General features: G+C 35.7%; 1 protein-coding gene across 3 annotated transcripts in view; it reads left to right on the top strand.

The window, feature by feature from the left end:
* Positions 1-17,554, top strand: part of TBC1D15 (TBC1 domain family member 15) — a 34,237-nt gene extending 16,683 nt beyond the window's left edge. For all 3 annotated transcript variants that reach the window (XM_080609574.1, XM_080609576.1, XM_080609575.1), the window contains exons 6-17: positions 902-1,004; positions 2,004-2,201; positions 3,731-3,859; positions 4,950-5,053; positions 5,353-5,447; positions 7,055-7,171; positions 9,892-9,992; positions 11,261-11,360; positions 11,736-11,833; positions 14,737-14,853; positions 15,416-15,502; positions 16,190-17,554. In XM_080609574.1, the coding sequence (XP_080465700.1) occupies positions 902-1,004; positions 2,004-2,201; positions 3,731-3,859; positions 4,950-5,053; positions 5,353-5,447; positions 7,055-7,171; positions 9,892-9,992; positions 11,261-11,360; positions 11,736-11,833; positions 14,737-14,853; positions 15,416-15,502; positions 16,190-16,396 (1,456 nt within the window). In that variant the 3' untranslated portion in view covers positions 16,397-17,554. The remainder of the gene's footprint in view (positions 1-901; positions 1,005-2,003; positions 2,202-3,730; positions 3,860-4,949; positions 5,054-5,352; positions 5,448-7,054; positions 7,172-9,891; positions 9,993-11,260; positions 11,361-11,735; positions 11,834-14,736; positions 14,854-15,415; positions 15,503-16,189) is intronic.
* The last annotated feature ends 1,074 nt before the right edge of the window (positions 17,555-18,628 follow it).

The raw sequence follows: 18,628 nt of genomic DNA, 5'->3' as shown, positions 1-18,628 counted from the left end.
TTGGGTTGAGGGAGTGAGAGCAAAAGAACAGATTAAGTACTAGGAGCAGTGTGGTTCCACTGCCTTTGTTGTTACTGTTTTCATCTGCCTGTGCAAGCCTGTCAGAGAAGAAAATGGTACACTGAAGAACAGGAGTATACAAAGACCTTGAGTTAGGCCAATTTTGGATTGCGTTCATTTAGCTTTTGGATTCTACACAGAAATACATTTGCAGACTGTACTGAGATGGTTCTGTTTCACAATACAATGGCTCTGGTGTTTTTTCAGCTCCTGTCAGTATGAATCTTAGAATTATTCTAACAGTAGCTGTTTTAATACTGTTGGTTAAAAATCCATTGATGTGCTTTCATACATTGAAAAGCAGTTTGTATTCATTTATGTAATGTTTTACAGGGCACGCTAATGTAAGACTTAGTAATTGGTAAAAAGAATTCCTGAACTGTATGTGGTGATGTGAGCTTTTTTCAATTCTTCTGTTACATTAAAGGAGTTTTGGCAATATATTGTGTTGAGGCTGACCGTGTCTCACTAAATTTCCTTACCTGTGTCACCTCTTTTTTTGTCCGTTGTCAAATACAGAAAACTGTAGTTGAAGAAAATTATTTACATATGGGTGACAAAGGTAATCTTCTAGAGTAATTTCTCAAAAGCATCATGATTTTTCACAGTATGAAAAAGTACAGTTCAGAATTAATATTACGACTAATCTTTTGAAAAATCAAAGTCCTGTTTGTAGTGTTTTATCTTGTGAACTTGTACCAAGAACTAAGAGTGATCTTGCATCAAACCTGCTTTCATTGTACAACACCTGAAATGTGACTTCAAAAAACAGTAAGTGTTTTAAAAATGTTTTCAGGAAAAACTAGTGGTGCTTATAGAAACCTTTTTATTTTTATTGCAGATCTCCCCAGGATAAACGGATTCTTCTTGTGAACTCTCAGAACAAGTCTCTTTCTCAGTCTTTTGAAAATCTCTTTGATGAACCATCATATGGCTTATTACAAGTATGTATTATCTCTGAATTTTTTATTCTGAAGAAATGTATTAAAAAAAAACACCTACAGTGTCACACAGATATTGCCCGAACCATTGCCATTGTAGAAGCATTGATTGTGTCCTAAAATGAATGCTTACTATAGAAAGTAAACTTATTAGTTGTTCTATGTGTTCTAAGAAATTCTTAATATCCCTGTGGTATTATTTCAAAGCTATTCAAGTTAATGTTTCCTGCTATTCCATACATTTGGATTCAGATAGTTTTATAACAGGGAATAAGGAACAGTTTTAGGAGTTACCAAAAAAATATTAATTAGAATTCTTAAAATTTTCCTTGACTACGTATTTTTTTCCTTGATATTTTCTGACAGTTTTGAAGTGATTTTGGAAATACAGCAGCAAAGAACACAATATTGCGGAAAAGAGGGTTTGGGTGGGGTTTTGTTTTTTTTTTTAATGCTAAAACTGCTTATCATTTAGTGGGGTTTGTGGACTTAGGAAAGTCAGCAGCAAAAATTCCAATGACTTGAATGAGGCCAGAGTTTCAACCAAGTGATTTATTTAATTAAAGAAAATATTCCTGAGTGAACTGCATTAGTTTCTGGATTTACTTGTCAAATGAATTTTTATGTGAGATTCCTAACAGAGTACATGATGATTCAGGCTGCTTTCTCTGTGAAGGTAGAGAAGCTAGGCGTAAAGATGATGTTTTGTGGCATTAATCACTGGAAAGTAAACAGTAAATCTGATCCACTTGTACGTGTAGATCATGCTTACTGAGCGCTCTGCTATTCAGTTTTTCAAATCAACCAACAGTATTATCTTAATACTCAAGATACATTTTTTTAATCATGTAATGAATGTACAATATGAAACCACTGATACATGAAACTTCAGTAACTTTGAGATGTGTGGTATTTGTCCTGTTGTTTTGCTTTCTTTGAGTGCAAGAATTCCAAATAATCTAATTTTTTTGTATTTTACTTGTTTTCCCTGTTATAACACAGAAATTGAAGAAAGATCCATACACAGTAACAATGGGAAGATTTTCCAAAGTCACAAACTATATTTTTGACAGTTTCCGTTCAAGCGACCCTTCAACTCAAAGGCGACCACCATCAGAAATGGCGGACTTTCTCAACGATGCTATTCCAGGGCTGAAGATAAATCAGCAGGAAGAACCAGGATTTGAAGTCATTACACGAGTGAGTGTGTAAATGCATATGAAACAGATGCATTGATTCTTTTTATGCACACCTTTAAAGGAATGATAAGAGTTGAAGCTTGGCGAGTTACAGTGTTTATGCTTGGTCATTGTGGCGTACGCAGCCCTACCATTTTTTCACAAGAGAAGATCATTGTCAGCTACATGTAGAATATGTCATGTTTATGACTGCAAATATGAGGTTTGCTTTGAAAGAAAGTTTGTCATTGCTGAAATGAGGATTATCATTACACAGAGTCACTACCTTGAAAAATGACCCATTTCATGTTTAGCGTTTCCTTTGTGGTCAGCTAGAGCTATGTTAAGTAAAATTGGGATATGGATGTTAATAACGATCTTTCTTGGCTAATCATTTTAACATTTCAGTGTGCTTCAAGAGGACTAAAAAGATTAAAACAAAGTATTTAATTGGATGATTAATGTCTGGGGTGCATGAATGTACACATTTATGTGTGACTTGAACCAAAGCTAGAATGAGTGTGTAATGGCATGAATCACTTTAGGCTTCTATTAGTGTCTTTTACAGACAGGTAGAAAAGATTTTTCTAAATGCTTGTGATTACTATATAAGCAGCTTACATGTTTTTAAGTGTTAAACTGGATTGAATGTTATTTTTTTCTTGAGTTCAGAATAGTGTTATTAACTTAGCAGTAGCTGTATGAACTATGTGATTCTAAGAACTTGCTGCCTAGCACTTAGTTTATTAATGAGAAGAGATGTAATGACTGCTACATACTGAAAATAATATTAACCCTAATCTGGTAAATGCGTTAGGTTTCTAAAGAGTTAAAACACAAATTGACTTAGTGGTTGCCTTTATCAAAATACTTTTTAGATAGTAAAGAATTACTGTATGATGAATTTGCTGTGTTTAAACATGCAATTTGGGAACTGAGAGTAACCCCAAACTGTGAAACTTTAGTGGGTGTTAGGAGTTCTGAAAGCACATACAGTCTTGGGTTTATTTTTATTTTTTAAGGCCAGTGTACATAAATTGATCTTTCAGTCACGCTGCAGTCTGTGTGAGTTTAGCATCTCTGAATCCAAGTTGGTTTTCTGTTCTCTCTCAAGATGCGCTAGTGTGTATCAGGAATGTGCATTTGACGTGAAGCTTCCTATTATCCTTGTTTTGTTGTGTTGCATGTACCTAATTGCATAATGGCTTTTAGTCCATGGTAAGCTAGCTTGGAGGTGTCTGTGGGGGTAGAGGTTATTTAAAACACGCACATTCTGTTCCAAAATCTGAAATACTAGTATGTATACCCAGGCCCTCAGCATGGAGTATCTTGCTTTAAAGATCTGCTTGTACTGGTTCACAGTACTTGCTAATGTGGACACAATCATAGATCCTTAAGAGTTGCCAGCTGAGGTATGCACATGTGAAAATGTAGTTGCACTCAGTGTAAGAAACTGACGACCTTAGTACTATTTGTGCCATTGTTTATAAAACTACTGAAGCACTTCAGTGGGATTCATACATTGTTACATTGTATTTGCATATGTTTCAGATCGATCTAGGAAAACAGCCTGAAGTTAGTAGAAGAGAGCCCGTGTCGGCTGAAGAATGGGCTAAGAATATGGATGCTGAAGGAAGAATTTTAAATGTCGATTACATAAAGCAATTGATATTCAAAGGGGTAACTTGTTTTTCTAAACTCAGCAACACCTGTGGCTTGATTCCAGACCCTTTTTCTGTCCTTCACAAACTATGTTTATGCTGTTTTCATTACGCTTGTAATGCTTTGTGCAGGACTTTGAGCCTCAGTATTGTTGGAGAGACTTCGTAAAGCATGATCTGATCAAATACCTCAGCAGTCTTGCAACCATACAAAGTGCTCTACAAGGAGAGAGATCTGTGTGGCTGGCTAAAGTGACTGAGTTGGAAACACAAAAGCTTAAGTACTAAAGAAGAGAAATCAAAGTGCTTTTTAGGAAGACACCAGTACTTCAGTGTTTGGAAATAAGTTTTTGTTTGTTTGTTTTGTTGTTTTATTTTAATTGAACTGAGGGTTTTTGTAATATGAATGTGAACTTAGTCTCAGTGTTGGAAATCTGAAAACTTTAATTACAGTGAGGAATTAAGCTGGCCTTGGACTGGTAAACTGGGGAATCTGAAAGCAGAAGTGTATCATTCTCATGACTAAACTGCAGGAGTTGAAAGAAACTCTTTGGATGAGTGGGATGTAATTCAGCTAGTACGTTTTCATCATCTAGAAATGATAAGCATTACTTGGAAACATTTCTGACAAATAAGCATCCTTGAGTGGACACTGGTGTTGATTGCTTGGAAGATTCATCTGTGTGTTGACTGTCTTGTTAGATCAAAATGTTTGAACAAATAAAAAAAAAATGAAGTCTAGCCCTCAAGATCAGTTAAGCAGCGAGATGTTTAAATATATAAATTTTAAAGGTATTTTTTTGTTTGTTTGTTTCTTGAAGTCTCTGATGCCTGCAAGATTTTTATTTCTAGCAGTGAAGCAAAAATGTAGGAAGAAAAGTCTTTTGTAAAAACTTTCTTTTTTATCTTCTGAGAATCCAGTGCTTCTGTAGTTTTCAGCTACTCATATTCTCTTCCTGCTGTTTCCTCCAAGTATGGTACCTAGATAGCAGATAAGATTTGGCTGCAATGTGAAAAGGAGGCTTAATTACAAAAATTCTTTTTTTCAGTTGTTACTTTAAGAAGTGTTGTATCACTTTAGGAATGTTTCATATCCATTTTTGCCTTAGGGTCTCTGCCATACTTTAAGAAAAGAGGCGTGGAAATTTCTTTTGGGGTATTTTCCTTGGAATAGCACTAAAGAAGAGAGAGCAAATCTGCAAAAAAGGAAAACGTGAGTACAGTGTGGTTGTTTTTTTAAAAAAGATTTCAAAGCTGCCTTTTTACTTGAGGCATGCAGTGAAGTAGAAAGGGGTTTGGAAACTTAAAAGACAGCTGCTAAAGGCTGTGGAATGCAAAGAAATGTGTGAGACTTTCTTAAAAATTACTGTTATATGAAAGTAAAAATACTATGTAAATGGTGTTGTTATCCCATTTATGCCAAATAACAAATGGAATTAATGAATGCTTAAATAAAAAAGAAGTGTAGTAATTGAGCATGTTTTGGTCTCAAAATTATCTTTTCTTCTTTAGGGATGAATATTTCAGGATGAAACTGCAGTGGAAATCTGTCAGTGAGGAACAGGAAAAACGAAATTCAAGATTGAGAGATTACCGGAGTCTCATAGGTAAATTGAGATTTAGAAATGGACCTAACCGTACAAATGTGCACATTCTTACAATTCAGTTGTTGAAAGAATGTAAGCTTTTGAGTAAGCTGTATGAAGAGGCACTCAAAGCTGACATATTGCTGTCCTAGAGGTGTCTAAACTTTATGTACTCAATATTAAAACTTTCTCAACCAGAGTAATTCAGAGCTTTACATGCCAGTGTTACAGAATGGCTGGATTTTTTAACTTCTTTCACTTAGTAACAAATAGGATCTTTATGTCATGTTACTTCCTGGTGTAATTTTACTTGGAATGACATTAGAATAATGACAGTATTAGAATGTGAAAATGCACCCGTCCATATTTTAAATTTTATTATAGGGATTTGTATATGTGCATTCTGACTTGTGGGGAGTTTATACCTGCTTGTAAAGATTTCATCAAGTTCTGCTGACTACTAGCAGTTTGTATCCTCAGATCTCTTTGGTAGTGAGATTTGGAAACCACATTTAGGATTGCTAAATAGTTGTTTCAGAAAACAGGGTAAGATTGTTTTTGTGTTATTCTGAGTTGTGTACTAAACTTGTTTCAGCCAGTTATTCAGTAGGCAAGCTGAAAGGGTTGAGTCTAAGTAGATCAGTCTTAAAGAGTGTGTATATTAACAGTTTTGTTTCTATTGAAGCAGTTCGGTTCCTTTTTAAGTGTTTGAAATCTAAATGACAGTATTAGGCTTACATTGTGAAATAGATCCAAAACTGCAAATCACAGAATCACAGAATCCCGAGGGTTGGAAGGGACCTCAAAAGATCATCTAGTCCAACCCCCCTGCAAGAGCAGGGTAACCTAGAGTACATCACACAGGAACTTGTCCAGCCGGGCCTTGAATATCTCCAACGTAGGAGACTCCACAACCCCCCTGGGCAACCTGTTCCAGTGCTCTGTCACTCTCACAGTAAAGAAGTTTTTCCTGATGTTCACATGGAACCTCTTATGCTCCAGTTTAATTACTACTTTTATTAAAGCACATTCAAAATTTGGCTTATTTCAATATATCAAATCCTGAATTTTTATTATTCAGGAGTATGCAGTATGCTTGCTATGTTTGAGGCATGAGAACTCCCTGATAGAACAAGCAGTTTCAGCTCACTATGAGTTATATAAGCTTAGAAGAATTTATAAACATGCTGTTGTGAACTGTCACAATGTCTCTGAGCTGATCATGTTTTAACTTCCCTACTATGGCTTATGCTGTGTTGCGTAAGTATTCATAAATGGCATTGCATAGCTAACTCACGTAAAATTGTTCTTAATCCATGTAGGTGTAAAACATTTTAACTGAATTATAATCAGGAAGTTTTCCATAAAAAGTATTAACAAATAAAAAGGGGCGAAAAGCTTTAAAATCTGTTTATAAGCAAATCTTTTTACTGCAGACAGGAAGGATTTTCTTTCTTTTCAAATATCCTTTATTTTGAAATGCCATTCAGTTATGCGGTTGTCTTAAACACTTCAAAGCTTTGCAGCATTGAGGAAAAAAGCAGCTTAAAAATAATTCTGAACTCATTTGATGCTGGCTTTGTAGAATTTGCTTTGAAAATGTTTTTAAATCTGGACTGTTTCCTTAGAAAAAGATGTAAACAGAACAGATCGGACAAATAAATTCTATGAAGGTGAAGATAATCCAGGATTGATTTTACTTCATGACATTTTGATGACCTATTGCATGTATGACTTTGACTTAGGTAAGTTGTGTTCCTCTGAATGTAAAAGCCTTTGTAGTTTCCAAAATGCAGCTTTGATTATGTTAAGGCCTGTTAACACAGTTCAACTTGTTTTGATTACAATGCTTTTTGTAACTGTTAAGATGTATGATTTAATGATGTAGATAACTATTCAGTTTCTCATCCTGTTTTTTCCTTTTATCAGATGCTTGTCATGGGCATCTGAACTGATCAGCTGAGGTGGGACTGGGAATTAAGTGACAGTTTGTCTTCACCATAGTCCTGTTGCCTGTTGTGTTTTTTTGTTGTTGTTTATTTGTATTTTAGGATTGAAGCAGGTTTGCTTTTTAGAGTTTTATATTGGTTTGGGTCTCTGGAGCTTGAGTGTTACATCCATTTTTATGACTGATATATCAATAAAAATGATAAACCAGCTGCCACTGCTGTAATTAAAGCTTAGCATACTGAAACAGCTGTTTGTAAACATAGATGTTTGCAATACTTCAGAAGCTGGTTCTTGAGGACTACACTTACCAGTCTGTTGAATTACACTTTATTGTACACATCTGTTGCAGAAGGAAGAGCATATAAGGCTTTGCTTTAATCACAGCGTATATGAGATATATTGGTTGGGGATGGAAAAGATATTTCTAGTTGGTTCTCCCCTCCACTCCTGCTATGACATTTGGCTGTTGTGTACTTTTTTGAGTGTGTATTCTGTCTCAAAAAAGTGTGGGGTTCTAAAAGCTCACTTTGTGCCAGATTTTGAAGGTAAAAAGTTGGAACAAATGTTTGATTGCTAGTAAACTTGCTGCAGAGGCATAGTACTTGGTAGCTTTTGTCCTTTCTGTCAAGTCTGTAGAGGAACTAGATCTTTGGCATGGAAAAGAAGGGGAAAACTGATTTAGACTATTTAAACACATAGCTCTGTTCCACGTTTCAACCTGTATTAACACACAGTGACATATAAGTGAAATTAAAGAACATTCACCACCCACTATTAAAAACATTGTTTAGATGGCATACGTGTATGCAGTGGATAAGTATTCTGTTTTCTAAACAAGCGAGAATAATGGAAATACAGTACATTTGACATTGTATCTGTTCCAGGCTTCTAAGCTACTCAAACATTTGTACAATGCTGCACATAATCGTTCAACAGCAGCTGTAGAGAGGTTTGAATAATGCCAAAAAGTGCCAGATAGGATAGGGGACAGAACAGCTGTTAATACTGCATTTTTCTGAATTAATTCCTCAAGTCTGCATTAATAAAACTGGTTTTATTCTTTAAGAGGCTTTTAAACTGTTTTGGACAGAACTTTCTCTACATTTAATTGGCAATTAGTATGAAATGTGTGGGGAATAAAACTTTTTTCTTTTGACCTTTTAATTGTTTTCTGTTCCTTGTATTTTTCTCCTCACACGTGCTCCATAGTCTCACAATCATTGATTCTAACCCTCTTGTCAGTTATTAAGTTAGAATTACGTGATTAAGAAATGGAATCAGTCAACTGAGAAACATTGTGCTGAACCAACCACTGATGGTAGACGTAGACATATAAGTCATGTTCTCCTTTAAGGATGTCTGCAGCCATAGGGCAGTAGATGAGCTGACTTGAGTGTCAGCGGTATGGTAGTTGCAAGAGTTGAGGAAAAATAAGCTCCAAAGCCCATTTTCCCCCTACTCTTCTTAATTGGGCTGTTAATTACAAACAAGGGAGCTGGAAAAAGTATTTAAAAGCTATAAAATTTTTAAACTGTTTTGCGTACAACTAAAATTTTCTAGCTATTTGTAACATTGATGTGCCCTAAAAATCAATATTTTACTCTCCAGTTTAAACTCTCCAGTTTAATGTAAGCTTTTCTTCTAAGGCATGTGAGTGTGTTTTACGGCATATGAACTTGATTACTGTTTATAGGCACAGAAACCTTAAGGTGCTTCCTTGAATCAGGTCTGGATATCTTTCATACTTCTCACGAGCAATTAATCCCTTTCTCCAGTTTGATAGGTAGTAGTCTTTTTTTTGTTGATAACTGCTTGGTTACATAGATGGTCTTGGGCTTTGGTTTATTTAAAATATCATCCTAGCAGAACAGTCCCGACTTCCCTAAATACTGGAATCCTTCAAGCATATTCAGTGCCAGAAAAAAGAAATGCTAAATGCAGAATTTTCTGCATAAAAGCTATTGTACCGTATGTTTTTGTGGGATTGAAACTCAACATCTCCTCTTCTCTTTGAAAAGAATATCTTCAGTTGGGGGTGGGGGAAAGTGGGAAGACATTAATAGATTTTTAAATGTCTAGAGGAAAGTGACCAATTCAGATAGAAAGGAGAATAAATACAAGTCTGTATTTGTGATGGTGCAAGGTATATATTTAATCTTCTTAAAAATATCAATATATGGTCCTGAGTTCTAAATGGGTACTTTTTAAATTAAAATTCTATTCTGATGTTAGCTCAGTTTGTATGTATTTTAACAACTCTAAACCTAATGTTTTATATTCTCTGTAGGTTGGCAGAATCAGCTGCTATAAATCTTGTTAGATCTGCTGGATGTTGGTGGTTATTAATGCAAAAATGTCTTTACTGGTGGTTGAGTTGGAACACTATAGTATCTGTACAAACTTGGAATGCTAAAATTTGTTTCAGTCATTCAACACCTTGAAAAATTACTAATAAGCTGCTGAATTTAACTAAATTCTTATTTGCCTTTTTTTTTTCCTCTTTTTCTCTTTCAAGGTTATGTTCAGGGGATGAGTGACTTGCTATCACCTGTCTTGTATGTTATGGAGAATGAAGTAGATGCCTTTTGGTGCTTTGTATCATACATGGATCAAATGGTAAAAAAAGGCTTTTTTAGCCCACTGAAACATATAAGCTACAGACAGCATTTGGAGTTAATTTTATTTCATACATTTCATTGGGTTTTTTCAATTCTTTGAAAGCAGTCATGTTTCAAGTTATGTTTTCTTTGATTGACACGCCTTTTGGTGTGTTTGTGATACTGTGTAATGCAGACAAATTCAGCTCCTTGGAAATTCCAAAGTAACTTGAGCCATCAGAGATAAATTTGTATTAATCGGGTCCTCTTGCAGGATTTTGTTCAGGGTAAGGGTTCCCTGTCACACATGCTTTTCAGCATTTGTTAAATGTGTCCTGGGTTCAGCAGTAGCAGTCATTTTTCTCCTTCTTAGTAGCTGGTGCAGTGCTGTGTTTTTGACTTTCAGCCTGGGAACAGTGCTGATAACACCGATGTTTTTAGTTGTTGCTCAGTAATGTTTACGCTGACCAAGGACTTTGTGAGTCTCATGCTCTGCCAGGGAGGAGGGGAAGGCAGGAGGAAGCAGAGACAGGACACGTGGCCCAAACTAGCCAAAGAGGTATTCCATACCACAGCATGTCATGCCCAGTATATAAACTGGTGGCAGTTACCCGGAAGGGCTAGATCACTGCTTGGGTCAGGCTGGGTATCAGTTGGTGGGTGGTGAGCTGTTGTATTCTCTTCCCTTGTTATTTTCCTTATCATTATTATTATTGGTGGTAGCAGCAGTGGTTTGTGTTATACCTTAGTTATTAAACTGTTCTTATCTCAACCTGTGGCGGTTACATTCTTTCGATTCTCCTCCCCATCCCTCTGGGAGCTGGGGGAGGAAGAAGGGGAGAGTGAGTGAGCGGCTGCCTGGTTCTGAGTTACTGGCTGGGCTTAAACCACGACAAAATGCAGTTTAGATTTTCTGCAAACTGAAGCTTTTGCAGATTGTTCATGTGGCAAAAAAGTATGTGACTGGTAGGTGAATAGCAAAAAAAGTTGTCTGTTGGTTTGAGTGCTGTGGTGCTGCTTGGAGGTATAGATCACAGGCTAATATAAAATCATCACTTATTACATACAAATGTGTTATCAAAGGAACATAGTTCACTGCATTAGTTAAACCATTCAGTAAAAGGCAGACATTTCACTAGGTAGAAGTACAGTTAAATATCCATGTTATATACCTGAAGGGTGATAACCATTATTACAATAACAAAACTTTTTTAAAATTAAGAACAGCTGTAAATATCAAAGTTGTCATTGACAAAAATGACAGTGCTAATGTTTTATTCCATACAGCATCAGAATTTTGAAGAACAGATGCAGGGGATGAAGACACAACTAATTCAGCTGAGTACTTTGCTTCGTTTACTAGACAGTGGATTTTGCAGTTATTTAGGTAGGTGTATTATACATGCACATTAACTGAAACAATATACTGCATTCTGTATGCACTGATGTGCTTGCGAGTCTTTAAATGTAATTCCAATTGTAATATATGAATACAGGACTTAAACATTAATAACACCTAAAAGATTTCAGTAACTGCTTCGTGCCTATTGAAAAACATGGTCACTTGTTGCTGATGTTAAATATATGCCCTCCTTGGGCAAATATCTTTGAGTATGAAACAGGACTACTGTCTTAAAAATGAGTGGTATGATTCTGTACCTGTAAAGCATGGTTTGTTCTGGGTTGGTTGGTTTGTTTGCTTTTCCCCCCCGTTGTCTTAACCAAGTTTGTTGTTTATGAAATGTAACACTTTTATTCCTAGAATCTCAAGACTCGGGCTACCTATATTTTTGCTTCCGATGGCTTCTCATCAGATTTAAAAGGGAATTTAGCTTTCAAGATATTCTTCGACTCTGGGAGGTAAGAAGATGTTTCATCACACAAAGTCCAGCAGTCTTTGGACTTCAGAACAAAAAGCATGGATCATTCTGCAAAGCGGTTAATACTCTGATAGATTTTTTTTTAAACTGATTCCATACGATGAGCTGAGGACAAACTAGTGTACGTTACATGTTTTTAGCCAAAACAGCAACTTGAGAACTAAATGAAAAATACTCCTAAGAGCCGGTGGAGATAAACTGGCTTTTTCAGAAGGTTTGGACAGGGTCCTTCAGATGAGGGTCTGAAGTGGAAGTAGTATGTGGAGAGTATTGATTACCTTTGACTGCAAAACAGCTTATGCTAGAAGAAGCAGTGTATGTGTTTGATTAATTCTTTGATATTGGTAGGGCTTTATAGATTAAGTGGAATGAAGCACTGGCAGGGTAGTTTCTGTGTTAGCCAAAACTATAAAGAGGATGATGTCAGAAGGTCCAGTTAATCTTAATTATGAGGCCTCAAGATGCCAAATAACATAATTTAAAGCATCCAAATGTAGAAGTTCCAATAGTTCCAGGTTAATGAATTCTTTTTTTGATATAGGTAATCTTGCAATCAGATGGAGTAATTAAGGTGAACTAATATTTTTGTTGAACATTCTTTAGTTCTTTATTCCAAGAAGGTTGAGAAGTGTGTCAACAGTACAGGTTTACTGTCTAAGATGCATTTAACAAGAGCACAGTATCCACTGAAAACTCCCAAGAGAATAAATGTTAAGATGAATGGAAGGAGTATTTTTTAGGACATAACATCCCATTGAGTTGTGTTGGGGAACAGAAGGGTAATGAAAAGAACAGGACTGAGATACATAAAGTTTGTACTATAATGAAAAATAATGTTGTTTCTGGTATAATGAAAAATAATGTTGATGCTTTTATTCACTTTTTCCACTAATGAAAACGTAGTCGCATAAAAAGGAGGGCCAGTATTTAAAACTGTCTAAAGTAAATCTTTTTTAGCTTTTTATTATCCTTTGGTGGAATTTACTATCCCAGAGTAATGAGGTGGTATTTCAACTGAAGGGGACTAAAAAGTTTGTGAACAACATTCATAAATAAGGGAACCAAAATGTACAAAACCAAAAGAATCTTTTTATTCCAAGGTATAAATGATAATGATTTTTGGGAGATAAGGTATTACCGATCTCGCTTTCCCTCCTCAGTGTGCTATGTCGTCATCTTAGTATGTTTTTAAAGGCTAATTTTTCTTTTTAAATTGACAGTGTTATTTTTATTTATAGTTTATAGTCCCAGGCTAGCATGTTTTTATTGCCTCTGCTTTAATGTGTGTATACATCTGCATACAGAAACACACTCTACTTCTAGCTCTTAAGTACTTTTTTCTGGCGTAGGAAGATGATGGAAACCTATTGATGTATCATAGTCTTGTAGGTTCTTTCTAGTATGTCATAATGTGTATTTACAAGTATTCTGTTTCTTTGCTAGGCGATATGGAATGAGAAAGGGGGTAACTTGGTTTTCTTTTAAGAACAAACTAATTAAAGAATGGTGTTCATGTTTTTATGTGAAAGCTAGTGTCACCTTTGTCACAGTTGGAAGTCCAGCTTCAGTTATGAAGAGGACACAAGTTTCCTATTCATAACTATGCCACTTGAGTGGTATTAGTGAGTGTATATGTGGGATTTCCACAGGCAAGCTGTAGGCATAGGAGAGCACTTCACCTTTGTAACGAGCACAGAGAAATTAGCAGCTTTTAGGGTATTTCAGTCTGAGCAAAGTTAATGTGCTTTTTTGTAATAGCACATGAATTAAGGGAACCCGTTTGAAAGCAGTGTTACCCTATTGCAGAGGGTAGAATGTGAAGAAGAGGTGGTACCATGTGAGATGCCATTCCCAAGTTGTAGGACTTCTGGAGCATTTTTGGTCTAATCTATGAATTTCAGGGATGTTCTTTTGGATCTCCATTTCTGTCTTCGGCGTTGCCTAAACTACTAGGGTAGCAGTGGATACTTTTTGCCTGTTCCCAGCAGCTGCATGTCTTCCAGTGTTTTCATCTCAAAAAAAGGAATGAAGAAGATTGTTCTTTAGACTGGTTATTAGACATGCACATTACAGATGTGAGATACCAGTCCACATCAGCTGGAGTAGAGGCTAAACCCAAGCCATGTCTGCTTACTGAGCAAGAGCTGTAATCAGATTGTGGTAGAAAATGTGGGTGGTTAAATCATTGCTTTATGGTGCAGCAGTGCACATGCTGGAGAGGTGGCATTCCACCCTGGGTGGGTAAGTTGAGAGACACTGTGTTTGCAGTTATTTGCAATGCTGTATGCAGCACCTTTTTTTTGGTCTCTGTGGGACCAAAAGCTAATATGTCTGCAGTAAGTCAGAAAGTAACACCCACCACCCACCCGCAGCACCTGCAAGGGCTTATGTTTGGGCTTTTTTAGCAAGGGATTGGGAATAACTTTAGCACGGTTTTTTATAACCATCCCTTCTGTAGGGATTGCTATGCATGACGTAGTTCTACCAATTCACATGTAATGCAGATACATTAAGCCATGCAAATAATTTCTTAATTTTAAAGACTTCTGTGTAGTTGGTAATTTTAAGTAGGAGAATTTCACATGAGCTGAGGCAGAACACACCCATTCACAAGACTGCAAGCTCAGGCAGCTTAACAGCATTATAGTGGACAATCTGGTAGACACAGAAGTCTTGAAGAACCAGATGAGCATTTGGTGACTCAGGCTAATTTTGGTCACTGATTGGCCAAAAGAAAAATTTCAAATAATGGTATGTACTTAGTTGCCTTCAAAAATAGCTTATTGTTAGTTAAGGCCACTTGGCTTGAGGGCTTATTTTCCAAGAACTACTTTCTGGAGGAAAAGCATAAGCATTTCAAAAGTGGTTTTTGTATTTTAACAGGTCATGTGGACGGAACTGCCTTGCCAGAATTTTCATCTTCTCCTTTGTTGTGCTATCTTAGAATCTGAAAAACAGCAAATAATGGACAAGCACTATGGCTTTAATGAAATATTAAAGGTACTGAATTCTTATGCATTGTTTGAATATTGATTAACTTTTTGGAGTTAATGCAATATGTTTATATTTCCTGCTGGTGTGAGGAAAAAGTGAAGATTTGATGTAGATGGATATATCTTCCAAAGGGTTAAATGCGAACTGAATGTTTGTGCATTCAAAATGGCTTATTTGATGTGTGTATTTAGGAATAAGATCATTAACAGATCTCTCTCTTAGACTGCTTAATATGCTTTATCTTAATTTTTGCCTTTTCTTCCAGAATCTTACTTGTTAACTCTTTGAAAATGTGAGCTGGGGGTACCTAGGAGGGCCAGATAGTTTGTCACATTTAGAAGTACTATAGATTCCTCTTGCAGGTCTTGGTGTCAGCCAGCTGCTGCATACTGCATCTTTCAGTACCCATTTGTCAAAGCAAATGGAGCATATTTAGCATTTCATAGCTTAAGGGGCAAGCTTATAAAGTGATACTTACTAGCAGTGCAGTACAGTATTAGTGTATTTTATAATAAAACATATTTACCATTTATCACATTTTTACTATTCTTTGTGAATATATTTTTAGCATATCAATGAACTGTCTATGAAAATTGATGTGGAATATATACTCTGCAAGGCAGAAGCAATTTCCATGCAGATGATGAATTGCAAGGTAAAGCTATTCTGAATATATCTACTGTGAGCATTTATAGACAGTAAAAGTATGTAGTTAGCTGTAAGTATGCATGTATGACTTGCAAAATAATGACTGGGTATGATCAAGAATGTGCTGTATCTTTATAGTACTTATAATCTAGAAGTCTGTGAGCAAAAAGGATTAATTTTACAGAGTAACATCGTTCACTGGGGAAGAGCAGGATCGTGCCTTTTGCTCGTGATTTTGTAACTCCTACTGGTTAACCACAGTACAAGTAATTCGATCTTCAGTGTGCTCAAGAAAAATGAGGTGAAAGGTGCATTGCACTAAAAGCATACCAGGCTTATTAGGCAGAAGCTAATGGTTCACTCAATAAAACTAATTTCAATAAGATGAAGTGCAATAGTTGTTTAGACTTCTAATTTTATAAAGAAGAATATATTGTTCATAAGGAATTGATTCCTGAACCTGTCCCCTTTGCTGTTTTTTTTGAAAAGCCAGATACAGGAAATGGTAACTTTAATGGAACTAATGCTGAGAGAGATGGTTTCAGTACAGCTAAATTCAGATGAATGGTTACTTATAGGCCTGGGGCATGGGCTTTTGGGGGATCATACCTCATTGTAAACGTATTTTTTAATTATTTATCCATTTAATTACAGTGATTTTTAGTACTACTTGGTTTTTTTTCCTGCTTTTTAGGAATTGCCTCAAGCAGTTAGTGAGATCCTAGGGATGGAAAGCAGTTCTGTAACACCCGATTCAGATAATGGAGAAGATGAAAGCGGAGCCATGTTGAATTGTCCAACGTCATTATATCAGAGTATGTCAACACCTGTAATTGCTGCCAATGGTACGAGAGACAGCACTCAACAGATGTCGGAGACACAGAGCCTGACACCTGCGTAATCACAGTTGGTTACATTGAAGAAAGACTTTTACTGAGCACGTTTTTTTGAAGCACTTGAGAGATGGATATTTAAATTTGGTGTTGATTAAGCTTTAAGGTCAGAAAGAAAATCTGTACTGTAATGCTCTCTCATTAAAGCTTTACAACATGACTCAACTTAACTATTTTTGTAGTTTCTTCTACCAAAATAGCCTTTTGTTTTCAATAACATTCCTTAATATTTTTGTAGCCAAGTGCATTTTTCTTTTTGCTGGTGAACTGGAAATGGATGGTGATTCAGCATGAATTTGCAAATTCTGCATTTGCTGAGCTTTCACACATACTGATTTAAGTGTGAGCTCTTTGGAGCAGATTCACAATAGGAGCTGAAGCTGCTGTACAAAATTTTCAAGCTGAAGAGATGCTGATGTGTTAAAGAAGGATTGTTTTGTAAATGAATGGGGTTTCCCTATCTCAAATGTTTACAAAAATACTTCTAAGTATTTGTTGCTGGTTGAATGTAGATTTGAAGTGGACGTTTATACTTACACAGTTGAATGTCCAGAAACTGAATTTTGTGTAATTGGGAGTGGATGAACAGTATATTTTTACATTAACATATCTTCCCTTTATATATGCATATATATATTTACACACATACACACACTATATACATAAATGTTTGTGAATACTAAAAAGGATAGTCATATTTTCAATATCTGAATAAACTTGACTGTTCATTCTTATGAATCAGTTTGACCAAATTAATGCAAAGCTCCAACTTGGGCTCTTTTTCAGAACTTTTCTAACTGAAGGTAACTTTCATGTGAATACATTCAGTCCTACACTTGAGATAATTTTGCAATTGATTTCTTTCAAACTTTACTAATGTTTATCTTTGCTAATATATTAACTGATCCATTAACTACTTACACTGTTTTTATGGCAAGATTATTTGGAGAATTAATAAGCAGATAACTGAAAAACAAATCACAAACCAAACCAGTAATTGCAATTAACATGAATGCATTTTTTATTTTGTACATGCAAAAGGCAGTGTGAGTTTATTCCATGCCATGCTGATGTCTTTTGACGTTATGTGAAATTTAACATAACTGATTCAGTGTATTTGATATTTGGTAACTATTGTACATATATAAAATAAAAATCAAAGCTGATTTAGTGTTTTTAATTAAATCCTATTTAGAGAAAAAAATCTAGTTGTCTGATTGTTGATATAAGAACGTGAGATAGAGGGGATAGCTAACAATGATTAGTCCATTGATATATTTATTTTGTGAGTAATGAAGAGCAGTGGGAGTATCTGTTTATTGCAGAGTGGAACATGCCTTTCGTCTTTGGGCAGCTGATGTGTGGGATATGGTGGAGCTCTTCTGGAGCAGTTTTACTTCTACAAATGTTATTTGTGCAATCTAAAGCAAATACAAGTAATACAAAAAGGCTTTAATAGATAAATCAAGTTGTTACAATAATTTGAGACCTGATTAAACTTCTGTCACAAGTTGTGAACAAACACTGGAGAGCTGAATCGGCATAGATTTTGTTTTTAATATCGTCAATGTGCTATCTCTCATCAGTTAATAAGAAATGTCTGATGTGGTGGAAGTCAAGGATTGACAGCTCAGTGTATCTGTAGCCTTTCATTTCCTGTCCAGGAAATTACTGTGAAGCATCGTGCCTTTGTTCACTGTTGAGCATTGTGCTGCTTGGCAGTTAGTTTAACGTGGCATAGAATGCATAAAAGCATTGGAACTTATATAATCAACACTTTGGTTCAAATACACTAAGCAAATTAGTTTCAGTATTTTTGGAGCACCTAGTTTACTTTGAAGTGTACTTGCAGAATGGTTTTGTCAAATTAAGTTGAAACTGTAAGAGGGGAGGGAAATGTCTAAAACAGAAATGCAGCGGGCGAGTCTGTCAGTTAACTGTGCATGGTTCTTGGTTATTCAGGGTATACAGCCACAAAAATATCTTGTTATATGCAACATATTAAGATGTTGAAGAAAACCATAACTGACATAACATGAATATTCAGATGTTTAAGAAAAGAATGTTTAAGTGGATTTCTGTAATTTCTTGGAATTAACAGCTATGGCTTCCTAGAAATACTAGTATCCCTTAAAGTCTGCCTTTTCATTTTGGGTATGATTCTTGATCTTTTTCCTTTGTATTAAGCACATGAATTTCAAGGATGAGATGTTTGTTCCTGAATTAACAGTGAGCAGCTG

This window comes from Psittacula echo (genome assembly GCF_963264785.1).
Source record: "Psittacula echo genome assembly, chromosome: 1".
NCBI lineage: Eukaryota > Metazoa > Chordata > Aves > Psittaciformes > Psittacidae > Psittacula > Psittacula echo.
Note: the sequence above shows the minus strand (reverse complement) of the source record. Positions and strands in the feature narration are given on the sequence as shown.